Here is a 27,949-nt window from a genome sequence, read left to right as displayed (position 1 = left end):
TTAGCAGTCAAGAAGGACATTTCATTCGGGGTAGAATGACAAACCACTTCATCTGGGGCTGAAGACCTGCATTTATTGATCACTTACTACATGCCACATATATTGTTTAGGATATAGATGTGTGCATGTATATAAGTTTAGAATATAACTCATGGTAAGTTGATGGATATTTGCTTCTATATTTGTAACTAAATCACACTGTAATAATTTAAAGTCAGTGAAAGTTTCCAGTACGTTTTGTTATCATAAATTCTCTTGAGGATAAACCCCCACACACTTTTGTTAAAAAGCTGTGTATCTCTGAAGGGTTTGTATCCACTCTTCTTTTCTGCTATTAAAGCTAAAAGAATTGAAATCTTCTTTGCCATTTAAGGTGTTTTGTTGTTGTTGTTGTTGTTGTTGTTGTTTGTGCGGGGTGGGATTCTGGGTTAGCATCTGTGATTGGTGAACTGGTTTCTGGCTCTGGGTGGTGGAAAGGTCTGGATGGGTAGTAACTGTAAAAAGCTTGTATTTTTTCTGGAAAACTTTATTAAAGAATAAGAAACACTTCAGTACAGTAGCAAACCCTGCTTCTCAAGGCAAGACTCAATATTATAAAGATGTCAGTTCTTCCCCAAGTATTCTACAGGTGTGGTATGATTCTAATGAAAACCCAACAGAGATTTCTGTAACAAACTTGATGAACTGACACTAGAATTCATTTGAAGAGAAAATGAGTAAGAATAGCTAGGAGATTTGGAAAAAGAACAGTGGAGACAAGGTGGAGAAACATAAAGCAGAAGGAATTGAAGAGGGCAATAAACTCTTAGATTCTTACTATTCACTGTGTTAAAAAGTCCAAATGGATTAAAAGGCTAAATGTAATCTGTAGGCCAAATATAACTATAAAAGTAACATCTGAGAATTTTTATGTAATCTCTGGGATAAGAAGTATGATAAAAATCTTGAACTATAAAAGTGATAAATTTGGCTACATAAAAAATTAGAATGTCATGGGACCAAAAAGCACCAAGTTGAAACAGAATTGACAATAAATTGGATGAAAGTTATTTGCTACCTAAATAAAAGTCAAAGGACCAATACTCAGTGGATGAAAGTTATTTGCTACCTAATTAAAAGTCAAAGTATTAGTACTCAGATCATATAACATGTTTACAAATCAGTTTAAAAAAATGACAGTTTAGGAAAATGAAAGATTTGAACAAGATAAGTGGCAAATAAGCAAGATTTCCAGCCTCGCTAATAATTTGGGGAAAGCTAATCAAAGCAGTGAAATATTTTTCACCCATGTGTCAAGAAGGCTTGCAAATATTTTTTGTTGCCAAAGGTGTGATTAACAAATTGGTGGGCACCTGAATTAGTACAGATTGTCTTTTGGCTCAACTTGGTAGCATAAACACCCATCAAACTAGTGATTTCACTTGTCCTAGCAATCTACTTATACAAGTATAAATATTGTTTTTAATAAGAGCTTGGAAATAACCTAAATGTACCTCCATGAAAGTTAAATAAACTAGGAAACATCTATGTTAAGAAATAGTACATCAGCTAGGCACAGTGGCTCACGCCCTGTAATCCCAGCAGTTTGGGAGGCTGAGACAGGCAGATCACCTGAGGTCAGGAGTTTGAGAACAACCTGGCCAACATGGTGAAACTCCGTCTCTACTAAAAATACAAAAATTCGCGGTGGCTCAAGCCTGTAATCCCAGCACTTTGGGAGGCCGAGGCGGGTGGATCACGAGGTCAAGAGATCGAGACCATCCTGGTCAACACGGTGAAACCCCGTCTCTACTAAAAATACAAAACATTAGCTGGGCATGGTGGCGCGTGCCTGTAATCCCAGCTACTCAGGAAGCTGAGACAGGAGAATTGCCTGAACCCAGGAGGCAGAGGTTGCGGTGAGCCGAGATCGCGCCATTGCACTCCAGCCTGGGTAACGAGCGAAACTCCGTCCCAAAAAAAAAATACAAAAATTAGCTGGCCGTGGTGGTGCATGTGCGTAATCCCAGCCACTTGGGAGGTTGAGGCAGGAGAATTGCTGGAACCCGAGAGGTGGAAGTTGCAGTGACCCCTTAGCACTCTAGCTTGAGTGATAGAACAAGACTGCATCTCAAAAAAAAAAAAAAAAGAAAAAGAAAAAAAGAAAGAAAATAAATAGCACATCTAGTTAAAAAGAATGAAGTAGGCTCCTTGAAGGCAGCCACCCGGAGTGCCTTCTGTACTCCTGTAGCAGGGCTGTGGACATCCAGGCTATGCTGGGGAAAGAGCCCACTTCTACTTACTGGCTGGAGGCATCCAGCAGCCAATTCAGAGGAGAGCCTTCTCACACTCAGTAACTTGGCTGTCTTATCCACAGGAAGTATACAAGCCCCGTCGGAAATACAAACGCCACCAGGGAGCAGAGGAGCTGCTTGATGAAGAATCTCGAATCCATGCTACGCTTTTGGAATATGGCAGGTAATGAGTGGGACCCAGTCTAGGTGTCTTTTTTATAAAACCATTTAAAAGAAAAGCTAATTTAACTTGCTTCATTTGGATTAACTTGATTGGCTTCTACCTGATTGAGTTTCTACTTTCAACCATGAGATTTCCAATATCAGGAACTTTTCTCTGGTAATGAATTACCTGTTTCTATGGGTATCCTTTGTAATTCTTCTCTAGGAATATGCACCTGGTTCTGCCCTCCTTTGGGAGTTGGGGTGTTCCAGGCATTTGCAGAGGCTAGGGTAGTCTGTTCTTCATGCCCCTGCTGTTTATTAAAACCTTCAGGTAAATGAATGCAATGAAAGCAGTTTCACTGATTACACTGTAAGTGTTAGAATAATAATTTTGGTTTCCTGTGAATGTTATCCTAACTAGGAAAACGAAGACTTTAGAAGTAGTTTTATCACTTCTTAAAAACATCTCTAGTTAAAAAAAAAAAAATCTTATTTCCTTAGTCTTTACTTAAAAAAAATGTAAGGACATGCTTTTCCCCATTGAATTTTTTGGTTGGCACTGGGTATTAACCTTCTTTTGTGTCGTTGTGCATTCTCTTTCTAGGGTAACTGATACCTTGATGTGAGTAAGTCTCCTTGTGCTTCCTTCCTTTGTGTTGGGAGAGGCTCCGTTTGCTGCTCTGCCTCACAGCCCAACCCTTGTGGAGTGGCTGGAACTAACTGCACTGCCACCGGCATTTCCCTAAGTGAGCATCTGATAGCTTTGCGTGCTCTCTAGGGTACTGGAGAGAACCATCGAGAAATTAGGCTTAATTAATCTAGTTTCCAAATGGAAGTGCATGCAATTGTTTTTGTTTGTTTTTTATTTTTTTCTTCCTAAGAATAAAAACTTGTCTCTTTCAAAGGAAGTCGAAGTGGTTCTGGCCTTAGACTGCGTGTGATGGCTGTCCCCAGATTTCACTAGTTACTGCTGTGAATTGAATGCCTCCTTGAAGTCAGGCATTACCAGGACTAGCTATGTGATGAAAATGCAGAGTACCTTGTTAGCAGTTATTAATGATAATTATTAAGAATTTAAAGACAGCAACAACAGCCAAGTGCAGTACCCTTCTAAGCATGGGGCACTGTGCTAGTGGATGGCATGTGCTCAGGAAGCCAGCCCCAGGAATCACGAGAGTCTCTCTAGCCATGCCCAGCTGCAGGTGGGCAAGTATGGCTTTAACTTGCTGATTTAGCCTCCCTGCCTGTCCTCAGGAGTGATTGATGCAGTTTGAGCTGAGAGTCTGGCTTGGCTCTCTTTAGGAAAGGAAGCAAGACAAGTCTTGCTTGACTCTTCTCAAATTCTGAGAGTAAGAAAGAGCGGTATCTTGATACCAATTTTGGCTCCTATTGGTACGGTCATGCTGACTTCTGCTAATTTCTAAGGCTACCGTAGGCATTTTCCTGAAGGTTTTAGGTTTGGGGTTTTGGGGGACAGGAGAGAGATGTTACTTTCTTTTTAGCTTTTTTGGCAAGGAGAGGGTAAGTTTGTGGTAGGTGGGGTAGTGAATACTTAGGACATTCTGATAGTATATTTAGCTCATTCTCTTCTTTGAGACTAATAATAACATTCAGAAAGTTTAAACAATGACTTGCTTAATTAAGGTAATAAACTATTAAGAGGCTCAATATATATGTACCAATATAAATGCGACTAGTGTGGCTCAGGAACAGAATTTTGATTTTAATTAAGTTAAATTTAAATTTAAAAATTTGTGCTTGATTCAGTTGTTGGAAAATGTTTATCTTTGGAATAACCTGGGCATGTGAACCTACTAATCTAATTTTAAAAATTGTATGTGTGTCTTTCCTTATATTTCTTTTGTACTGTGCTGTTCTAAATGTACATAGATATATAATTTGAGCAGTTTGTTCAATGTAGAAAACAGTCCAGTAAATGTTAACCACTAGCTGCTGTCATTGTTCTCCTTGTTATAATCATCGTTATAAGCAGCAACAGTTTTCAGTTTTTTTAATGCCGTCGGATGTGACCTTTTCCCCTTCCAGTTCTCCTTGTTCTTGTGTGTTTATGTATGAGTGCAGAGGGAAAGCTTACCCTTGGCCCTCTGAAGGTTCACTGAAAATGAACTGACAAAAGGTAGATTAACAGGAGAGAATGGCATACATAACTTATTATTGTGTGGGGGGAAAACCACAGAAGTGTGACTACCCAGTAACCCAGTGATGTCCAGATGCACGTATATCCTTCTTCGAAGGGGAAAGGCAGATAGGGAAATATGGCAATTTGAGGGGTAGTAAATGATGTTTAGGGGAAATGAATCAGACCATGGTTAATAAATTACTCTCTGGAAATTGAATGGGATGGAAACAGACCATGGTTTGGGTTCTAGGTATCTTATCCAATTTTCAGTCTCTTGCTCTGTGGTAAATACTGAGATTTCAGGGAGTGGATGAGACACTTGTGTTTTCTTTAACGGGTCCTGTCTTTATACAGATAAGAGAAAAAAGCCTATTCTAACATCTGCTGAACTTCAAATACCTTTAATTCAAGTTATTCAGCATATTAAGGTGCTATATTTTGGAGTGACAGCCCATGGACTCCTTGACTTATTACTCCTCACACTAGCCCTCTCTCTAGCCACGAATATGGGAAGTCTCACCCTCTGGCCCTTTTCTTCCCTGCCCCCATCAAGCAAGGCTGGCCCTCTGCTGGCCCCATAACTCGCTTTGCCCCATCCTCCCTTTCCCTTTAACATGGCCGCATTCCTGACTTCCTCACCCACCCCCCACTGCAGTATGGCATCACAGCTTTAGGAGTCCAGATCCCCCTGCCAGTGTTTCTGTTTTCTACCTTATCTTATCTCTTGTCAGGGGAAAAGTATTTTGACTTCTAGAGCAAGAAGGTCTGAAATCAGTGTTTCCTCTTTGGGGTTGAAGGTCACTAATCAGCCTTTCACCCACAGTGCCCTCTGGCTTTTAGGTCAGCATTCCATCTTCCTCCTATTTTGACTCTAAGTTGCTTACATAAAGGTGAATTATGAGCCTTGTCAAGTACACTGAAGGTCTTAAGGACTGTTTATCTGTTAAGAACATGTTTGGGTATATTTTTCTAAGTGTTAATGGTGTGAGGAAAACAAGACTTATAGTTTTGATTTTGGATGTAAACAAAATTGCACACCTATAATATTTCAATTTTATTATGGGTTCGGTCAATTTTGAGAGGCTAACTTAAGCACCTAACCATGTTATGAGACTGCTACTGTGGGGAAATGCATTTTATGTGTTGTGTATTCGACTTTTAAGAGGAGGTTTGGAGTACAGCCACCAGAGTGCTGGAGTTAGCCTATTCCTTAGTATTCATATATTGAGTTGCCTTGAAATCATTCTAGGCAGGTCAAAATTAGGCCTTGAATACTGAGGAATAGGCCAACTTCAGCATTCTGCATTAGTAAATAAAATATGGCATATCTGTCCCAACCTATTTGTGTCTCCTATGAAGATAAAAGCCAATGGCATGCTCATAAAAGGTATTTAGTAAGTTCTTGTCAAATGAATAAGGAACAGAGTTCACAGTCCTTAGTATTTAGGGCTTTTTATGTCCTTATTTTGTTATGTATTCCAAATAGATAACTGTCTTAGTTTGGCACAAGGTAATTGTTCTTGAAAGTTAGTTTGTTTTCTGGAATTGTGGTGTCCAGTATGGTAGCCACTAACCATATGTGGCTATTGGGTAATTGAAATGCGACTAGTGTGGCTCAGGAACAGAATTTTGATTTTAATTAAATTAAATTTAAAAATTCATGCTTGATTTAGTTATTAGAAAATGTTTGTCTTTGGAATAGCTTGGGCATGTGAACCTACTAACCTACTAATTTAAAAATTGTATGTATGTCCTTTCTTATATTTCTTTTGTACTGTGCTGTTCTAAATGTACATCCATGATTTAAAGACCAAGTCCTGGGTCTAAGCTATGAGGAAGTGAACTGGATGATGGGAGGAGCTCTTTGGTGCTGACAGTGTGGATAGCAAAAGTTGATGCATCAGAGCGAAAGAGGAAAGCAGGAGCGAATGGAAGCATGTGGCACTGCAGATCAGAGTGGCATTTGGGGGAAACGGGCAGAGCCAACAGGAAAAGAGGAAAGCGAGGCAGTAGTTAATAGGCAATTGAGGACAGAGCTTTGTCATGGAAACCTCACTACTGTGTGACATGGAGGAGGCCTTTAGAAAAATCATGTGGACTCCATTCATGCAGCACCCATTGATTGAGTGCCTGCTATGTGCCAGGTACTGAACTGCCAGGCAATGGCAATATTGAAGTGAATGAAGCTGTACATGAATGTTTATAGTAGCACCGTAAATATATTGCATAATATATTGCACAATTATGAATTTAGCAATTCATAATTGCTAAAAAGTAGAAACAACCCACATGTCTGTCAGCTGATGAAACAAAATGTGATTTACCCATCTAGTGGGATATTATTCAGCCATAAAATGGAATTAAGTCATGATTCATGCTTCAACCTGGATGAACTTTGAAAGTATTCTCATGAGTCATAGAAACTAGACACAAAGGCCACATATTGAGTGATTTCATTTCTGTGAAATCTTCAGAATTGGCAAATCCATAGAGACAGAAGGCAGATCAGTGGTAGCCAAGGGCTGGGAAAAGGGAAAAGGGAAAAATTGGGATTAACTGCTAAGAGTGCCAGAGTTATTTTTGAGGTGATAGAACTTTTCTTGATTTCGACAGTGGTGATGGTTGCACAACATGAATACACTAAAATCTAGTGAGCAATACACTTTAAAATAGTGAATTTTATATTATATGAATTATAAGTCAGTTTTTAAAATATTTTTTTAAAGTGAATGAAGCAGATTTCTTCCTCTCCAGGAGCTCAACAGACGGGCTTAGAGGTTTACTCATGACAGATAATTATGTTCACCATGCAATGAGTGCACTGGATGTGTAAACACAGAAGATCACATCTGAGGGTCTAATGTAGTTTTGGTTACTTAGAAGAGTCTTCCCAGAGCCTCTGTCTTTAAGGAGGAGTAGATGGTTTCTGGGAATCAAGTCACTCAGATTTGGTTGTTTACTTCCTTATTTGGAAAATCCATGAAGTCCCTGGACTTTAGATAAGGGCCGTATGTCTTCTGCCTTGAAAGTCTCCACAGACTAAAGGCATAAAAAAGGCAGGATGAATGCTTGAGATGCAAGGACACTTCTATAGGAGCGGGAAACTTTGGGAAGACCCTGTGTTGTTCAGGGTACCCTGGTTGAGAAAACGGAACCCTCCTAACTAATCAGTAGAAGGGATTAGTTACAGGGCTGGAAAACTAGGCTGAGCCAGGGTCAGCTCCCAAGCTTCACATTAGAACTGGAGCTCAGGACGCTGCTTCTGCCTCCAGGATCAGAAAGCTAGCTAGAAGCCACTGTGATAGCTGCTAGCCCCAGAACCTGGTTATTTCTACCATGATCCACACAACACAATGGAACCTTTATGTCTCCCTCTCTCCTCCTTTAACTGTTCCATATTCAGAACTCTAGCAAATGAATCTGATTGGTAGAACCTTAATAGTACTCAGAACCCTAGGTGCAAGGGAGTATGGAAAATAGTTTCTTTTCCAGCCTCTGCAGTACTGGAAGACGGAACAGATATTAAGCCAGTCCACAGAATCTACCATAAGGTCCTTTACAGAATTTGTGTGGATAGCCAAAATTTAACCTTGGTCTGCTACTCTTTGGACCTATAGGTTTATTTCTAAACGGTGGGGGCACTGTGCCCAGCAGTGACTTTTTGGTCTCCCCAGTTATAGGACAATCTGTTGCAAGGTCAGATGATACTTTTGGCTTCTTGATTTTTGCACTTTTTCCACTTATGTTTAGTTGGGTTGTTCAGTGAATATTGGAAAAACCAGATGTAAAGGTAGAATCATTGCTCTCAGGAGAATGATACAGATATGTAGTAGTTGCAGGTAATCACCATCTGGGAAGTGAGAGGAGCATGAACAGATGCAGGATGGGTAGGCCAGGCTGAGCACATGTGCATGGGGGATGCTTCACAGGGGAGGAGGCTTTAGAGTTGAGGGGTGAAGGGTGAGTGGAGAAGCAGTGGAGAGAAGGGAACAGTTTAGTGTGTGCACAGCTCTCTGTTCAGGTAGTAAGTGTAATAGGAATGCAGAAGGTGCTGCTGGTGGGACGTGACATGGTTGTTAGGCTGGGCCACGGAAGAGAGGCCTTATGAGACTCCTGAGGATGTTCTGTTTTTTGATGAGGGAAGAGGCCTGCCATTGATAAAAGTGCATCAGGCCAGTGCAGAAGTTGGACAAGGAATGGGCAGAGAGAGTGTGGGAAGTGAAGCTGGAGGACCAAGACCCAGGTGAGAAGCCAGCACACAACACAGCAAGTGAGGCATGCAGAAGCTAGGCAGAAAGTGGCCTTTAATTTGTTCTTTATTTTTATTTATTTATTTAGAGACAGAGTCTAGCTCTGTCGCCCAGGCTGGAGTCCAGTGGAGCGATCTCGGCTCACTGCAACCTTCGCCTCCCGGGTTTGAGAGACTCTGGGGTTTCAGCATCCCAAATAACAGACTACAGGCATGTGCCACTATGCCTGGCTAGTTTTTGCATTTTTAGTAGAGACAGGGTTTTACCATGTTGGCCAGGCTGGTCTTGAACTCCTGACATCAGGTGATTGGCCTGACTCAGCCTCCTAAAGTGCTGGGATTACAGATGTGAGCCACTGCACTCGGCTCAATTTGTTCTTCTTAACTGTTTGCATTAACTTTATTTTCTTTCAAATCACAAAGGTGTACAGGGCTAGGTGTTTTGCATTTTGCTTTTTGTTCGAGGTTGAATGGTTTTTGCACTGGTATACTTGCTTTTTTAAAAAAACATAGATTAATTAGAGCCAGGAAATAAACTCTTTTAAACTGAATTGTGCTTGTGTGTTTCTTTGAATTTAAAGTTGTATGAAGTGAGTACACATTATCGGCATCATGCTTGGATTATATTTGAGAATAAAAAGTGTGCTAGACTCTATGTCATGGAAGTAGCCATTAAAGAACATGTTTGGCTTAAGCAAACATATTTACATTTGTTTGTATAGATATTTTTAAGGCTTTTAGCTTAAATTATGGCTCAGAAATGCTGTTCCTGATTCAAAAAGTCATGATTGCACTTAAGGAAAATGTTGTACTCTATACTGTCTGAGACTAACAATTTACATTATAGTATTTGCATAGCAAGTAGGGTGGCTGGACCTTTATTCAAAAGACGGTGGACTATGTTTGTAATTTAGGCCTTGTAACATTTTCTCTAGTCACCAAATGGCATAAATTCTCTTGATGCTTTTCATGTAAAAAGTCAACCAAAATGCATTTGACTGAATTTATTATAATTTTTTGAGTAGTAATTCAACTCCTTTTTTGTGGCCTGCAGGAGATATGGATTTAGCCACCAGAGCAAAACAGAGAAGGTAAGAAAAGCATAGATAATGGGAGAGAATATTTGAGAGATGGAAGTGACTTCTCTCCCCTCTGACTGACACTCACAGGCTGGGCAGCAGCTCCCCGGGGATCCCAGGAAGGGAATGGCAGGGCTGCTGCTGCCCAAGCCCGGGTACCTGGACAGGCTGTGATGGCAGGGATGTGTGAGCTATCTTTGGCCCCTGCATCCCTGTCCTGGCTTTTCTAGCTTGCCACCTCTGCAGATTGGGGAACAAAGCAGCAGTCTCATCCTGGGGCTGGAAATGAGGGGTGATAGAAAGTTGTGGCCCAGGGTCAGTCACGCGGAGTCTAGTAGCTCTACAGTATGAAGATGAAGTCCACTGCCAGGGCTCCCAGACCACTCCTTGTCTAAGGTGAGAGACGTTAGACAGTTGTCAGCAGGATGCTAGCAGTGAGGTAGGGCACAGCTGTGAATTACAGGCCCACCGTCTGCTGAAGCAGCCAGTCATCGAAGAGCCAGGTAAGTCAGGAGGGCTTTTCTAACTTCACAAAGGATGCCCAAAGATTTCTGTTAATTTATGTGTTACTAATGATGCTTCATTGTCAACAGCAGGGCAGGTGCATAAATCTTATGGTGACAAACCCCTTCTGTGTTCTAGGCTCTATATTAAGGGTTCTGTATGTTTTCACTTACTCCCTTTAACAGCTCTATGAGGAGGATACTTATTTTTGCTTTTCAGGTCGGAAAGCTAATGCTCAGAGAAGCTCAGTCGTTTGTCCAAGGTCACACAGCTCTAAAGTGAATTAATAAGAATCTGAACCCAGAGGTCTATCTGACATAAGCGCCTGTGTTCATAGCCACTGCCTTCTAAATAATAAAGTGTCAGCTAAAGTGGTCAGTGGCCTCTTAAAAAGATCTATTATTAACCTCTTATTATTCTCCACCTGACCCCCAGATTTCTTGAATAGGACTCGTTCCCCCTGATGTTCCCCTGCCACCCACTCCACTGTATAGCTCCCCCAGGTTCCCCTTCTGCTTCCTGTGGTGATTGTTTTCTCGGTCACTGCAGGCATCAGCAGTATGTTTTCTGGATTTGAGTATATCGTGTTGCATCTGGTATATAATAAGGGTTTGATGTGTACATTTAGTTTGATATGTAATTTGAGTCTGAAAAGATTGTCTTTATATATGACTGGGCAATTTGGTTATGATTGGAAAAATCATGAGATGTTCATGAAATAGTGTTCAAATTGTGCTTGTCCTGTCGTTCTTATGTCACAGGGCACATTTGAATTAGAAGTCTCATCCCCTATGGATGTGCCCAAGCAGTTAGGAGCTCAGAGTGTTCCCATGGGCAGCTAGAGTTGGGATGGCCCAAGAAGGGCATCTGAGACCAAACCTCTCTTTTGACCCTAGAGATCCTTAACATGCAGGGATCAGAGGTCACCCAGCTGGTAGATTACAGAGATAGAATTAAAACCTGTAGCCCATGATTGAGGAGGAGCAGCTAATCCAGGGTGCCTTGAGTTTGATGTGGTTCATTTAGGGCCTGGGACTGAGTCCAGTGCATGCTGCTTGGTCATCAGATAAGGCAGTTTTCATCCTTCAGACCAGTGATATTCTAACTGGATTACTCTAAGCAGTAAATGTGTCATTTTTCATCATGATTCAGTGTACACACACTAATACCCCCAAAACAAAAGTTTCACTATGTGGTACTTAACCCCTCACTACAAAGCACTTAACCCCTCACTACAAAGCACTCTGGCATGTTCTATTATGTTAATTTATACAGAGCTAGTCATACCTGCCAAATTACTTTTATGTCTCACTAATTGGTCTTAATGGGCAGTTTGAAGAAACTCGTTTAGTAGTGATCTGCTCTTGAAAGTGTTAAAGTAGTGAGAAGATCCAGCCAAAGTGCAAGGGTAAGTCAGGCAAATGTGTGTGGCCTGAATTTAATCAGTGAGCAGTTGGGACATGGAAATAGGCATTTGCCACTTCCTGAAGCTTAACCTGCCTGCTCTGTACTTGAGTGGATGTTCAGCCTTTGGAGTATCCGTTCTCTCGGGGTGGTGCTGCTCTGCAGATCTGTGTTTCTTTCAGACTCATGCCTCTTAACAGTATTGTCCTTTCTCTGCTGAGTCTCCAACTCCAGTGCTCAGCTGTTTTCACATCTTCCCTTGCAGGCTGAAGACAAGAAAACGGCACTTTCAGCAGGGCTGTCAGCTACAGAAAAAGGTGATGTCCACGAGGAAGATGAGCTTCGAGCAGCTGAAGAGGTGTGTGGTCCATGTAGGTCTGAGGTTTCTGTGTAAGTCATTTTGGGAGAAATTGTACTCTTATCCCTAGCTTTTCCAAATGGCCAGCACCTCCCACAGCGAACGGGCCTTTCACACGTTCGAGTTTCCTTTTGTCACCTGTCTTTGAGGCTCACATAAGACAAGATCAAGGAAGAAACCCTTGGATATCATCACAAACATCCATGTAGGCATATTGCTTCTGTCTTACCTGTTCAGAACCACTCACTGCTGCTCCCATCCATTCCTCTTTCAGCAGCGTATACAATCGCTGATGACCAAGATGACTGCCATGGCAAATGAGGAGGTGAGGGGGAGTGGGGGAGGTGTGGGGATGGGGACTTGGCACCACCTTGCTCTGCTGGGGGTCTTCTCCCAGAGAGCCCACTTTCTCCAGAGCCCTCCTTAAACCAGCATACCGTACCTCCTCTTCCCTGGGGAGTTCATTTTGGTAAACTGTTTTTAATGCCTAGTGCTGTCATCCATGGGAACCTCTAGGAGGGAGACTTGAAGGACCCCTGTGAAAGCTGAATATTCCTGCTGGGAGGTTCACAGGGCCTCTGCAGAAGAGGTGGGGCTGGCCCTGCCTCACCCTAACTACGAGTTATGCCTCATGCTGAGGCAGCTCTTGTCTTCTGCTTTCTTGTTACACTATTTAGGTAGGAAGTAAGATTTTGACATTATAGTTGGTCTTTCCAGATCTCAAAGCCTGTCCAGAAGGTATAGCCAAGGGCTTTGAAAGGATCATTTCTTTTGAGGCCTGGGAAGGGCCTATGGTAGTAAAGAGATATTTTAGAATTCTGAGATTCTTTGTCCTTTTCCATGCTCTTCTCTATTCCCTGTGTCCTAGGCCTGCCAAATCTCCTGCAGGCTCTGTTTGGTGACCCTCAGGAGGTGAGACCTTGGGGTGGGGCATAGAAGGGAAGAACCATTTTTCAGGGGTGCCCAGGGTCCGAGGAGAATCTAACACCATCAGTTCAGTGACTCAGGAGGTAGCTGCATGTTTGTCCTGAGGCTTCTTTTCACCCTTGCTGTCGGTAATACATGGCAAAGCCAAATTATTTTTTCCCCTAGGAATATTATCTGTTTTACCATAATAGAGTGTTCAGATTTTCCAGTGCTGTGGAAGACAAAGCTTGGTTTTGAGAACATTCCCTCCATTTGCTTGCAGAGCCGTCTCACTGCAAGCTCCGTGGGCCAGATCGTGGGACTCTGCTCTGCCGAGATCAAGCAGATTGTGTCTGAGTATGCGGAGAAGGTAGGTGGGAGCCCAGCTGGAGCCTGTGCCTGGGATAATGCTCCATGGCTTTGTTCTCCCGCTTCCCCACCCCTCTGCCCCAGCAGTGCTCTGTGTTCTCTTGTAACTCACCAGCCACATTTGTGAGAAACACACTGGGCTTTGCCATTCACAACCATCAGCACTTGTCCGTTAGTTAAATTAATTTTGTTCTGCAGTGTCCACTTTTCTGTAAATATAAAGAGAAAACCTGTCTCGCAGAACAATTAACCACATTTGATAAATTCATGCCCGAGGGTATGGTATGAGCATTTTTCCTTCTCTATCAGACTTCTTATAACTTGGGCTCAGTTTGGTGATTGGGCTGAGGCATGAAGCTTTGCCTCTTAGGAGATAAACCTCATAACTCAGCCAAACCCAAGGCAAAATTTTTGTTCTACTTTATTAAAAGAGTATAGAATGAAGAAAAGCCTGAAATCGTATTTCAGAGTTCACTTTTTTTTTCCATCCTAAGGAAAGGCAGGAGGACCTTGAATATTTCAGGGAGACGGTGATTAATCATTTTGCACATAACTGATTCTGGTCTGGCTGAGATGTAGTATCAGTAAAATCAGATTTACGGGACACTGTTGCACATCCATCCTTCCCCAGCCCTGTCCCCCTAAAATGTTGATGTCTGTTGAAGCATCCAGCTTGCTTTCTTTTTCTCAGAATCTTTTACTACAAATTAGCTCTGCCTTGACTCTTTGTGACATATTCTTCTGAAGTGATTGCACAGGTGATATGATCAGGGAAAAGGTGTCTCCAGTAATCTGGGGGTGTTATTGGCTATAACACACCCAAGACTTTTGGAAAACTGTTTTAAATGTGTAGTGCTGCCATGCATGGGAATCTCTGGGAGGGAGACTTGAAGGACCCTTGTGCAAGCAGAATATGAGTGAGTGAAACAGCTTGGAGTGTCTCCAGGTGAGATTCCTTTGTTTTCCCCACTCCCCCAAATAAGTGCTTGTTAACATGGGCTTTCTAATCCAACCCTCATAGAATCCAGAGTGTCTTCTCTTTTCATTTACCACCTAGGATAGATGACACTGCTCAAAGTGTTATCTGAAATTTGACCAGAATAGGATTTTGTTATCCTAAAAGTACAAATGAAGATGTAATTGTGGAAAGAGTATTAATTCACTGTCTGAGAAGAAAGTGTCTTGGTTTCCTGTCAGCACACACACCTGAATGGCAAGAGTTTATACCTGCCCTTATGTTGCCACCAAGCATTGCTGAACCCAGTTTTTTAGGAAAAAACAAAAGACAACTAGATAGAGCAACCAATGCTGTTTCTATGGTGAGCATGTAGGAGCTCTGATGATTGTAAGAGGAAAAGCAGGCAGGCAGAGCCCCTGTGGTTGGCAATGCATCTCTCTCTCTACCCCTTCCTCTGCCTAGGTCTCCTGAAGCTCACCTGCCTTCCCCAGTTACTCTGCATTTTGTAGGTCTCCTTCTGGATCTCTCGTGTCTTTATCTCCTGAGCGTTTTCTTCCTCACCCTTGACCAGTGATCTCTATCCAGCTCTGATGGTTTCTGGTGTTTACCTTGGACCATACTTTACCTCCATCCCATTCTTCTAGAAAAGAGTGAAATTAGGAGTAATTTGGACAGGAAGCAATGCCATGATTTTTTCCAAGGTCACATATGCTGTTGATTCTTGATCAGCACAGGTTTTGACTGTGTGGGTCCACTTATATATGGATTTTTTTCCCAACCAGATCTGTATAGAAACTACAGTATTCATGAGATGCAAAACTGGTATATATGGAGGGCCAACTTTTCATATATGTGGGTTCTATAGAGCCAACTGCTGAGTATGCACAAATTTTGGTATATGTAGGTTGTTTTGGAACCAATCCCCCACATACACGAAAAGATGACTGTGGTTAAACTTCTGGTGGAGAATTGGAGGTATCAGACATTCATTATTTGATTGTGTTGTTTTCATTGGGTTGGTAATATAGCATTGAAGCTGATAGTTTTGTTTAATTAAATTGCCTTTAATCCTATTCCCATATTGCAGTTATTTTATATTTGTATATTATCTTGTAGTGTTTGTTCCCAGATTTCCATAGTTGGGCATAGTTGCAATCATCATATATGTCTAAAAGAGTTAGGACAGTGAGTGAGTGCAGTGATTAAAAACATACCATTTGAAGTCATATCTTGGTTCATATCTGCCTTTTTCATTTCCCAGCTGTGTGACCTTGGCCAATTATTTAACCTGTCTTTGCCCTAGTGTCTGCTTTATAAAATGAGAATAATGTTCCTTTTCTGGTAGGTGTTGGGAAGATTACATGAAATGTGACCAAAATGCCTCAAATGGTGCCTGGCACATTAGAACTCTTCAGCCATTGATAGCTTTGTTTTCATTTTTGTAGTCCATTTTTTTGGTCACTTTACATCCTAAATATTTTCTAGCCTTCTCATTTATTTTTATTTTTTTAAGAGAGAGAGAGAGAGAGAGAGAGAGTGTGTGTGTGTGTGTGTGTGTGTGTGTGTCTTTCCTGAGATAGAATCTCACTCTGTTGCCCAGGCTAAGAGTGCAGTGGTATGATCTCAGCTCACTATATCTGGCCTCCCAGGCTTAGGTGATCCTCCCATCTCAGTCTCTCAGTCTCCCAAGTAGCTAGGACTACAGGCGCCCACCACCATGCCTGGCTAAGTTTTGTATTTTTGTGGAGATGAGGTTTTTGCCATGTTGCCCAGGCTGGTCTTGAACTCCTGGGCTCAAGCCATCTTCCCACCTCAGCCTCTCAAAATGCTGAATTACAGGTCTCAGCCACTGTGCCTGGCCATTTCCATTAATTTTAATAACTGTATAATTTATTTGTTAATACAGCACAATTCATTAACATCTTTTTTGTTAGACACAATTTTAAGCTGTTTCTGTTTGCCATTATGGATAATATTGTGAAATATGAGCAGATAATTTCTGCTAAGAGGTTTTCTAGGTGTTGGATGACTGGGTTGTGACTCCCTCTGCATATTATAACTACATAAAATACTATCAGTGATGAAGGGACTTCCCAGCATATGCTCCCAACATTTCCGGCTTTGATTTTTTGTTTGTCTAACTTATTGCTGTAATAACTATAAAATGGCAGCCCTTTAGACCACTGAGAGGATTGAAGATGGTTCTGCATAAGTACAGGTTACAGAGGTTAAGTAACTCATCCAGTACCATGTAACTAATAAATTCCAGGTTTGAATACAGGACTCTTTACTCTGTTTTATTCTCTGAATTGTCTGTTACAGACTATACTCATGTAATGTTTTCCTTGTGAGTTTGAATAAAGTCTGTACTTCAGATTTAAGTGTATTGTCACTGTGATGCAAGTATTTCTCAGGCACTTTATTTTACTTTTGTATAGTTTTTCATTATGTACTATGAATTTGTACCTAAATTGGTCAGTCTTTATTTGTTCTTATTTTCAAATGAGAGGTTCATTGTCTTTCCATCGATCTGATGAAATAATCACATGTCAGCTGGTCTTTTAATTGTTCACTTCTTTAACATATGTAAAATTTATTCTTCTTTAGCCTAAAGTGGGGACCTGCCCTAGTTTTCCTATTCGTATCCACTTGTCCTCCTACTGTTTGTCAAATAATTTCTTTCTATTCGTTTCAAGATACTCAATTCTATTTTTTTTTTCTTTTTTTGAGACAGAGTCTCGTACTGTCGCCCAGGATGGAGTGCAATGGCACGATCTTGGTTCACTGCAACCTCCTGGGTTCAAACAATTCTTCTGCCTCAGCCTCCTGAGTTGCTGGGATTATAGGCAAACACTACCACACCCGGCTAATTTTTGTATTTTTAGTGGAGACGAGATTTCACCATGTTAGGCTGGTCTCGAATTCCTGACCTCATGATCCACCCACCTCTGCCTCTCAAAGTGCTGGGATTCCAGGTGTGAGACACCATCCCCGGTGGTGATTCTATTTTATGTCTTATATCTAATTTAAACTGAGTATGGCCTCTTTCTTGTTTTGTTGGTTTATGGTTCTATTTTATGCAAGTTCTATGCTAAAGTCATGTTTTGTGTTTTTGTTATTTACTTGATTTGTTTTTGTTTTGTCAGTACTCTCCAGTGAAATGCCTAGTTGGATTCACCTAGGAACATATCTGTGGTTGAACAAGTTGTGTGTATTGCTGCTTGTAGTGAGGGAAAACACATACCAATGGGAATCACAAGGCCTTCCAGTAAGAGGGTGTCAGAAAGGATTTAGAACAGGATTTGGACTTATGTAAGGTGGCTTGGAGGAGGGTTCAGGGAAGTGGGACTTTGCTTTGGGTTCGATACTGTAAGGAGGGGCGAGTCTATGAATGAGTATCTTAATAAACCTTTGAGACATGGGGAAAATGAATCAGGGTTAAAGCTATGTATGCATAATAACCAGTATAGGGGATATTTAGTCATTATTGGGATTCAGACAATGTTTGTGTTTTCGTTCATGTTCAGACATGTTCATAGTCATAGGGTGGCCTTGTCTGGTATTGGTGTTCTTTGAAATTGTTTGTGTTTTGCCACAGGCCTGCTTATGAGTGCAAGCCAGCACCCCAGCAGCATCAATGCCTTGCTAATAGTACCAGGCTAGCTTTCAGATGTCAGGGGCTGCTTTTCTCATCTTACATTATTTGTGTGGTTATCTGATGCTGTGTGGCAATATTGCCACAAATGTAATGATTTAAAATAACACATGTTTATTTAGTTATTTAGTTATTTAGTTATTATACTTTAAGTTCTGGGGTGCATGTTCAGAATGTGCAGGTTTGTTACATAGGTATACATGTGCCATGGTGGTTTGCGGCACCCATCAACCTGTTATCTACATTAGATATTTCTCCTACTGCTATCCTCCCCTAACCCCCCACCTCCAACAGGCCCTGGTGTGTGATATTCTCCCTGTGTCCATGTGTTCTCATTATTCAACTCCCATTTATGAATAAGAACATGTGGTGTTTGGTTTTCTGTTCTTGTGTCAGTTTGCTGAGAATGATGGTTTCCAGCTTCATCCATGTCCCTGCAAAGGACATGAACTCATCCTTTTTTATGGCTGCAGAGTAGTCCATGGTGTATATGTGCTACATTTTCTTTATCCAGTCCATCATTGATGGGCATTTGGGTTGGTTCCAAGTCTTTGCTATTGTGAACAGTGCTGCAGTAAACATATGTGTAACACACATTTTTTATCTCACTGTTTCTGTGCGGCAGCAGTTGGGCACAGCTTAGCATTGTGACTTAGCTCTGTGACTCTTACAAGGCTTCAGTCTCATCTGAGGCTTTCCTGGGGAAGGATTTGCTTCCAAGCTTACACGGTTGTTGGCAGCATTCAGTTCATACAACATGCCCACTGAAATTATCAGATTTTGCTGGCCATTAGCTGAAGGCTACCCTCAGTTCCTTGTCATGTGAGCCTCCACTACGTTGCCACTTATTTTATCAAAACCAGCAAGCGAGGGCTTCTCCCTGCAGGAGAGACTTCTCTGTGTAGGTATTATAGACTTATATAATTTAATTACATATATGTAATCAAAAGATTATTTTTCTGTGGTGTATTCTATTGGTTAGAGCAAGACGCAGCTTCCATGCACACCCAAGAGAAAGGGGTTACACAAAGGCAGGTGTGAACATCGGCAGGTGGGATTCATGAGCCATTGTTGAGTTGTCCACCATGGTTTGCTTATTGGTCTTTTAATCTTACTGCCACAGACTGGACTGAAACTGGGCACTGGCAATGCTGCCACCTTCAGGGTCTCAGTAATATACTTTGGAAATAGAGTTGGGATTGAGGAATGCCCAGGAGGAAATCTGTTGGTAGTATCTGAGAAAAACCCACTTAGGCTGAGGTCAGGAATTTTTTTTCTTTGTGAAGAAAGGGAACAGGATGATTTGTGGGGAAGATCAAGTGTAAAAATGATTTTGTGACCAAGGAATAAATTGAATAGCCTGCCTGGTTTGAGTGTTTGGAAAGTTGACAGGCAATGGGATATAAAAGCAAGGTAAAAAAAAACATGTGCAGACTTCTCTTTCACTAGTAAAGTTCACAAGTTCTTGTAAGAGTATAACATAACATGTGTCTCAAAGAAAGTTCCTGAGCTATATAACTCAATTTAATATGGTTCTTTTAGAGCAGCAGAAAGAGAAATGTGAAGAAACTTCCAGATATATAATTCATAAGTGTCTGTAGACTCTAGACTGAGTAGCTCCATCTGCCATTGTTTCCAAAGGGTAACAACCTTCCTTGAATGTGCTAGAAGAAGCACCACTGTGCTTTTTGTGTTGATGGCTAATATTCTCACTGCATAATAGCACTTATTTTTACAGGGAAGAAGAATCTATTACTATGACTTATAGAAAACCAAAATGCTTAACTGTCCAAAAAATGCTTCCACCCTACAACCTCCTAAGCCTCTTTAGGAGCCAGAAGAAAGAAAAGGAAGCTGGGCCAGGGAAAGTGCAAGGTCCCTGGAAGGGCAGGAAGGGACCTTCCATAATGTTGTATACTAACTAACCATACACTATTTTGACTGCTTTGATACTTAGTCTGCCAACTAAATTATTCATTGGCCGACTTCTCCCTAAGACAGGATCTTGGAACATTTTGCAGTTCTAGAGGCACAGATTTGTCTTAGGGAATCAGAACCTGAGTGCCTTCTCCCTTATCTTTGTGTACCCTTATGTCATTTAGTTCTTAAAAGTTTCATTATTTTTTAATTCTAAAAATTATTTAATTCATATAGGCTGCCTTCTTGCCTATAATCCTCTGCCTTCCTCCATCATTGTAGTTGTATGCAGTTGAAACTATCTGTTTATGTAGCTGTGGACCACCTTTACTCTTGTCTGTAATCTCAGAGCCTCGCCAGGGGCCCACCAGTGTTGTTCAATAAATGAGTATGTGATACTGTATCAATTTTGGAGGTGAAGAAATGAGGCTACGTGACTTGTCCAGTGCCATACAGCTAGCAGGATCCAGATTTCAGTACAGGACTGTCTGACTTTGCAACCTTTCTCTTTGGCTAGGTGGAGCTTCCTTAGCGAGACACAGGGACAGCCTCCTTTACCATCCTCAGTGTCTGCCTTCCAGACTTGGATGTGACTGTGCCTCCATAGAGTGTCCCATTATTCAGTTGCCTACCTTGGGCTACTGGTGGGGCATGCTTGGAACTAACCACAGAAACAAAAAAGAGAGAAAATGGTGCAGCTCAGCCCAGACATTCATATACCATAAACCTAAGCTGCTGAAAGCTGTGAAAGTTTCTGTTTGGAGTATCTGAGTGATTCTTCATGTTTCTGGAGAATACCACATTGTAATGTTCTCATCCAGTTCTTCAAAGGGTAATATACGGCCGGGCATGGTGGCTCGCACCTGTAATCCCAGCACTTTGGAAGGCTGAGGCAGGCAGATCACTTGAGGTCAGGAGTTTGAGACCAGCCTGGCCAACATGGTAAAACCCCATCCTAATTAGCTGGACGTGGTGGCACATATTTGTAATCCCAGCTACGTGGAAGATTGAGGTGGGATTGATAGCTTGAACGTTAAGAGGCGGAGGTTGAACCTAGGAGCTGAGATTGGCCACTGCACTCCAGCCTGGGTGACAGAGAGAGATTTCATTTCAAAAAAAAGGCAGGGGGAGGTAATATCCTAGCCAGAAGAATGTCAACATCTTGATCTCATTTTTATAACAAGGTGTATTTTAGTACATAAAGGGACTTATTTGTGGAAGGAATCTTTTTTCTTAATGGATTTTGGAAATTTTCCGGTCCAGCAGTTAAGAAATTCTGGCACCATTGCCTCTGACCTTCTAATTCTGAGGATCATTCTCTGGTGGTTAGTCAGAAGCCTTTGCTCTGTCTTGAAGTCATTTCGTTCGAGAGCACGTGGGGAATCTCACCAGATAGTTAGAGCTTGGGTATGGTCAAGGATTTGCTTACGAAAAAACACAAAGGAAGGGGTCTCCTCTAGAGAATGCAGACAGCCACATCTGATTAGAGCAGATCTTATCCCCCCTCTATCATAATGATTTTTATTCCACTTTATGATAAAATTAGCAGAGAAGACTGCCTCTTCAGTTCTGTCACTCACTAACTTGGACCCTGTGCCTTGTAAGCTTTTTGGTTACAAGTAATAGGAATCCTACCCAGCATGTTGCTATAAGTAAAAGAGAGCCTTTATTCAGCTCTCAGAACTGGAAGTTCTTAGGGGACTTCGATGGCTCTGCCATAGCCCTTTGCCCTTGCTTCACTTTGTCTCTCGGCCTCATCACCTTGGGGACCTGACTATAGACAGTTTCTGCCTTACTGTCTCGTCCCTCCATAAGTATATAAAATTTTAAGGAAGGATTGTCCTCTGTTTGTCATGGCTTAGGTCACAGATTTCTCCCCAGGCCCATTATTGCCAGGAGTTGGGTGTGATTGGCAGCTCCTCTGAACTAGAGAGAATAGGAGACAGGGTTTGCTGTTCTACCGACAGATGTGGGGCACACACAGTGGCTAGCACCCCCATAAGTCCTTCGTTTCCATTAGGCCCTCAGGAAATTTATTTAACAAAGTTGGAGGGAATTGACCCAAAATAATCAATGGTTAATAAATCCTCTGTCCTCTTAGTAGCTACCTTCATGTTGTTATTCCTGTGTCCTGGGTTTGTAACCCTTATACTTTTTCCAAGTATCTGAAGTCTTCTGAAAATGTGTATATTTCTAAATTAGTACAATTTTTTTTTTTTTTTTTTTTTTTCCAGAGAACTGATGGAATTGACCTCGTAATCACTGTCATGTGAAAGAGTGGATTAGATACATTTCTTCTTTCAGCAAACACCTGTTGAGCAGATCCTACATCCAGGCAGTGTCAGGTGGAGGGGGCAGGGATTAGGCTACCCGTGAGTCAGGGTTGCAGCCCTGAGGGGCTTCCAGTCAATCTGTGAAAAGATAAATTACAGAACACAATTTGTGTGCCTGCAAAGTGGCTACCAGGCACTGCTTGGTTTGTGTTATTTGAAGTGACAGTATCTGCCCAAAGAAAAGTGATTGGCATAATTGATACTGAACTATTTTTGCCTGATAATAACCAGGCAGAATGGGTGACTTTTAAATTCATACCATGGGGTGAAATGGAAAAGAGGAGGGCTTAGGACTGAGTGAAGATACCACACCACAGGGACCTTGCCTGGGCCAGAAAGTCACAGGAAGCTTAGCAGCTAGGAGATCCTGACTGCTTTGTTAGAAAATCATTCCTGATCTGGCATCTGTGTGGTTTCTAATAAGCTTAGTATGAGTGTTTTCAGTCTTGTCACCCTGCCCCAATTCAAAAGATGTTGTTACCACTTGCTAGCAGCATTGGTTTGTGGAGCTGGGTAGAAGTGTAGTATGGGGCAGGAAAGGGGTGGGGGTGTTGCCCTCTTGGGAACCTCCTGTTGTGGCCACAGATGGAAAAAAATCAGGTTGGAATCAGGAGGGGTGGGCGCCTGGGTAGATTTTTAAACCCCTTCATTCTAGATGCTGTTTCTTCACATAACATAATAGTTGTTGCATACATCATATTCCTAACCTCTAAACTTTTAGAGGGCCAATATTTCATTTTTTTATCTTTGTATTCCTGTTGCCTGTTTCATAGTAAATACTCAATAGAAGATAATGTATCACCTGAAGACTTTGTGGAAACTCATCTGATAGCCATTAGCAATGCTTCTGGGCCAGGCACAGAGGCTCCTGCCTGTAATGCAAGCACTTTGGGAACCTGAGACAAGAGGATCTCTTGAGGCCAGGAGTTTGAGACCAGCCTGAGCAACATAGTAGACCCCTATCTGTACAAAAAAATTAAAAAATTACCCAGGCATGGTGGCATGCACCTGTAGTCCCAGCTCCTTGGGAGGCAGAGGCAGGAGGATTGCTTGAGCACAGGAGTTTGAGGTTGCAGTGAGCCATGATCACGCCACTGCATTCCAGCCTGGGTAACAGAGTGAGACCCTGTCTGTTAAAAAAAAGGAAAAAAAGCCGGGCGCGGTGGCTCAAGCCTGTAATCCCAGCACTTTGGGAGGCCGAGGCGGGTGGATCACGAGGTCAAGAGATCAAGACCATCCTGGTCAACACGGTGAAACCCCGTCTCTACTAAAACTACAAAAAATTAGCTGGGCATGGTGGCACGTGCCTGTAATCCCAGCTACTCAGGAGGCTGAGGCAGGAGAATTGCCTGAACCCAGGAGGCGAAGGTTGCGGTGAGCCGAGATCGCGCCATTGCACTCCAGCCTGGGCAACAAGAGCGAAACTCCGTCTCAAAAAAAAAGAAAAAAAAAATTCCACTTCTTAAAAGAGGCTCTTCTTTGATGTTGTAGTAGAGATCAGTGCTTTATCTCTTCATAGCACTTCCCTCAAGCACCGTTTCATTTGTCTCTTTGCCTGTTTCCCAGGACTAGTATGTTTGCTTTACAGGAGGGCTAGGATTGTAGTGTACCCTCAGTGCCCAACAAAATTGGGTTTTCACAGAAATTTGCTGAAGAAAAGAAGAAAGAAAGAGGGAGAAGAAGAAACAACAACAGCTTTCAAAACTTCCTCTGTGACACAAGTTAGGCCTTGAGGAGAATTCAGACGATGAAACACCTTTACTTATGAATGAGCCAGTTTTGTCCGACTAGATTATGAAGGGCCCCAGGTATGATCTTTGTCTTTTCCCACTTCCCCAGTAAGTATCACTGTGCCCCCACACGATAAGATCTGAGTAAAGATTAGCTTAAATAAGCCAAGGAAGGTGGGGAGAGATTTAAAATTTTAATCAGAGTTAAGAGAGGAACCCTGTAAATCTGGCGAGAAAAATGCTAAATTTGTTTGTGGTTTCCAAACAGCTCCAAGATTTCTTGAATTTGGAGTGACTGTTATGTAGTGAGTATACAATACCTAAGTACAAAGAGAATGGTATCAACTAATGAATTGTCAACCTAGTAAAATTATCTCAAGCCACAGAGCACAACCTATACATTTCAGAGTCCTTATCAATTTGCATAAAGACTTGGGCTTTAGCTTTGCCAGATTTGAGCATCACTGGCAAAGATAATTGGAGCATCACTTAAGAAAAATGTAAACTGTTGAATTTCAGAAAAGTGAGTTGTGCCAATTCACAATTTGGTGAGGATGCCATCTGACCTGACAGTAGTATACGGGGATGAAAGTGGGAGGTGTTGGATTTTGTTCACATCTCCTAAATGTTAAGTGCATTCTCAGCAGGCACATCATATTACTCATTGTGGAACCCAAAGCAAAGCCTTAGACTCAGTAAGGTTTCATAACTGGGTTTTTAGAAATTCATGGAATTTCATTAGTGGGTTTAAAAAATATTGAAAAGAGCATTCATGTATTTAGTTTCATTTTTGGAAGCAGAATGTAGATCAAGGAAGGTGGATGATCCCCTCCTATCCGCAGTGATCACACATCATCAGGAGTGCCTCAGAAGTTTACTTATAAACTAGCATATATCCAAAGGATAACAGCCAAGGTGGTGAGAGGTGTCAACATCTTGTGATAGAAAGGACAAGTGGAAGGACTGTGGACACTTAGTTGAACTGTTATCTGAAAGAGTGATTACTCTGTTGCTTTTGGGGGGGGGAAATATGTTTTTGTGTATATGGTGTGTGTGCATTGGAAGAGGGTATATATTTGAATAAGTCTTTACAGATACAGTTCTGGTGTCTGTTTTCGCTGGCTTTTGTTTATAGTAGTTTGACTTCTTGCGTACTTTTGATTTTTGACTGTGAGCCCGTATTCCTTGGAAATTTATCTGTAGGAACTATTTGAGGCCTAGGATTGAAACTCGGTTATTTCAGGGAAGATCTGCTTTTGCTTCTGCCAAACACCTGGGAATACTTCAGGCCAAGTCCATTTTAAACCTAGTTCTTACTCATGGTTTTTTTGTACCAAAGTGGTGTGTGAATTAGGATTGCAGAACTGCATGAGGGCCAATCTGTTGTTATAAAGTCTCATTGTGGATTTTTTCCCCTCTTACAGCTGTATTAGGATTTGTGTGGGGCGGTTGTTACTGAATTGTAAAAATCAAGGTTTGTGACCATCAGGTTTTGGCAGATACCCTCAGGAAAAAAAGCCAGCTTCAGTGGGTACACATACATTCCTGGATTTTCACTTTCACTTATCTTTTGGCCTTCTGGAATTTTCTGGAATTTAACATTCTTGATAGTTCTTAGATTGAAAAACATTTTTAAAATAAATATTTCACATAGTCTGTTTATTTATTTATTTGAGACAGAGTCTCACTCTGTCGCCCAGGCTGGAATGTAGTGGCATGATCTTGGCTCACTGTGACCTCTGCCTCCTGGGTTCAAGTGATTCTCGTGCCTCAGCCTCCCAAGTAGCTGGGATTACAGGTGCATGCCACTATGCCTGGCTAATTTTGTATTTTTAGTAGAGATGGGGCTTCACCATATTGGTTAGACTGGTCTCAAACTCCTGACCTCAAGTGAGCCACCCACTTTGGCCTCTTAAAGTGCTGGGATAACAGGCGTGAGCCATTGCACCCAGCCTACTTGTCCTTCATTGAAGGGTCAGTCAAGGTACCAAAAACTGAAGTCCATCTATTTAGTGTAGAGAACTCCTTGTACCATATGAGATAGGAATTATTTATTATTGTCAGCTTACTGATCATATTTTGGTGGGGTATAGTATAGGAGAGAACCCTGTATTAGAAAGATGGCTGATGTGTAAATAACCTTTTGGGTCTCTTTCAATTATAAAAGTATATAGTTTTAGCCAAAATAATCATTTTTTGCTTCTCTTGAGAATTTACCATTTTGAACTAGACTAATATTATTCAGTGACATTTAAATCTGTTTCTTCTAAAAATAGAAGTTGTGAATATCTGTCGGTTATTAGAAAACAATGAATTTACACTAGAAGTCATCTTAATCCACAAAGTGGCTTTGAAAGCACGTTCTTAATCTGAAAATGTTGAACAAATCAGATTGGCACTTTAGCCCTCACTCCAATGTAAATACAAATGGATTATTTGTAGATGGTTGATGTTCTTTGACAGATGTTGCATTTTGGAAGTAGAAATCTGTTAGGATGCGCTAGGATTTAAATTTTTTCTGTCAAGGATTTAGTATAAAGCCTCTTTTCCTCTTCTTCTGTCTGACTTTGTCTCATCATTCAGAATCTACCTTGGTCATCTAGTTTTCTTTTTCATTGTATCTCTCAGTGAATGAACTATTGGATGAGACCTGCTGTTCTATGAACCTGTTCCTGTCTTCATCAGCCTGAGTTCTCTTGGCTTTGAGAAACAAAAAATTTAGATTGCTTGATGAAGTATGTTTGAAAAATAGAGCAATCAGCTTACTGTTTACTAGGTTAGGAACTCTCATTTAAGCTCTGTAATAAACTGTTTTATCTGTCTAAAAACAACATCCCATTAAACAAAGCAGCTTCCCATAGCACTGTCTCTAGACTCAAAGGCAAACAGAGGAACTTACAAGTTTATATGTACAGTGTGCCTGTAAATGTGCATTTACAGGACTCCACATAGCACTAAGAATTATTACCTACCAATAAGAGAAAGTATTTTGAAAGCCCATGTTTCCTTGGAACATGTACTATTATAACAGATGTGATAGAGATACCTATAGAGGCTTCAAGATTTTTTCTGTGCATTGCGAGCATTTTCTCTCTGTTCATATGGTTGTCTGAATCAGAGGTCTAGTAAAGGAGTAGAATCAGAAAGAACTTTTCCCTCTCAGGGTTATGTAAATCATGGCTGGACACTTGGTGAGCACACTCCATTGACTGTCCCAGTTCATGAGTGGATTACCAGGTGAGCCATGCTCTTTAGATTAAAGTAGCAGTTCTCAACATTTTCTAATAGTTTTAGGACCCAGTTAAAGACTCTTAAAAACAACTGAGGACTCAATAGCTTATATATTAATTAATTTACAGTAACTTACATATTCATTTATAATAGCTTATGTATTAATACACAATTGCTTATGTATTCATTTACAAATAATGAGCACGTTACATGTTAACATCAGAGCAGTGATATCACATGTCATGTAACATCTGGAAGATTTCACTGTATAATCATGAGAATGAGAGGGAAAAGGCAAATAACATCTTCGTGGTAGTATGAAAAGATATTTGGCCTCTCAGACCTTCTGACAGGGTTTTGAGGGAAGATGTGGCTCAAAAATTCAGACTTAGATAGATACCTGTCACAGGAATAATCTTTCCACATATCAAGATAGCTGCTGATTACCCTGCAAGAAGAATTCTTGTAAGTGAAGTTTGAAGGTCGTAGTTTTAAAACAAAGCTGTATGTGTGCCACATACACTAATATGAGAGCATGGAAGCTAGGTGGGGAGTGCAGTTTTTATTCTCTTAGGACTTTGGCCATAAAAGCAGTTTATGAGCAAGAAAACTTGCTAAGCGTCAGAGACATCACCCAATCTAGGCCACAGCTGCAGAACAGAATTGAATGAGTTTACT

At 41.3% G+C, this 27,949-nt stretch overlaps 1 protein-coding gene across 5 annotated transcripts in view; it reads left to right on the top strand.

Moving 5' to 3' along the window:
* The window catches only part of CCDC93 (coiled-coil domain containing 93), an 89,345-nt gene that overhangs the window by 22,566 nt on the left and 38,830 nt on the right, over positions 1–27,949 (top strand). For 2 of the 5 annotated variants that reach the window (XM_037728396.1, XM_017500225.2), the window contains exons 7-12: positions 2,357–2,457; positions 3,043–3,060; positions 9,882–9,918; positions 12,080–12,172; positions 12,447–12,497; positions 13,362–13,448. In XM_037728396.1, coding sequence (XP_037584324.1) covers positions 2,357–2,457; positions 3,043–3,060; positions 9,882–9,918; positions 12,080–12,172; positions 12,447–12,497; positions 13,362–13,448 — 387 coding nt within the window. The remainder of the gene's footprint in view (positions 1–2,356; positions 2,458–3,042; positions 3,061–9,881; positions 9,919–12,079; positions 12,173–12,446; positions 12,498–13,361; positions 13,449–27,949) is intronic. The other 3 variants (XM_037728398.1, XM_017500227.2, XM_037728397.1) reach the window with 2 other exon arrangements.

This window comes from Cebus imitator, unplaced genomic scaffold (genome assembly GCF_001604975.1).
Source record: "Cebus imitator isolate Cc_AM_T3 unplaced genomic scaffold, Cebus_imitator-1.0 Scaffold264, whole genome shotgun sequence".
Classification (NCBI taxonomy): domain Eukaryota; kingdom Metazoa; phylum Chordata; class Mammalia; order Primates; family Cebidae; genus Cebus; species Cebus imitator.
Note: the sequence above shows the minus strand (reverse complement) of the source record. Positions and strands in the feature narration are given on the sequence as shown.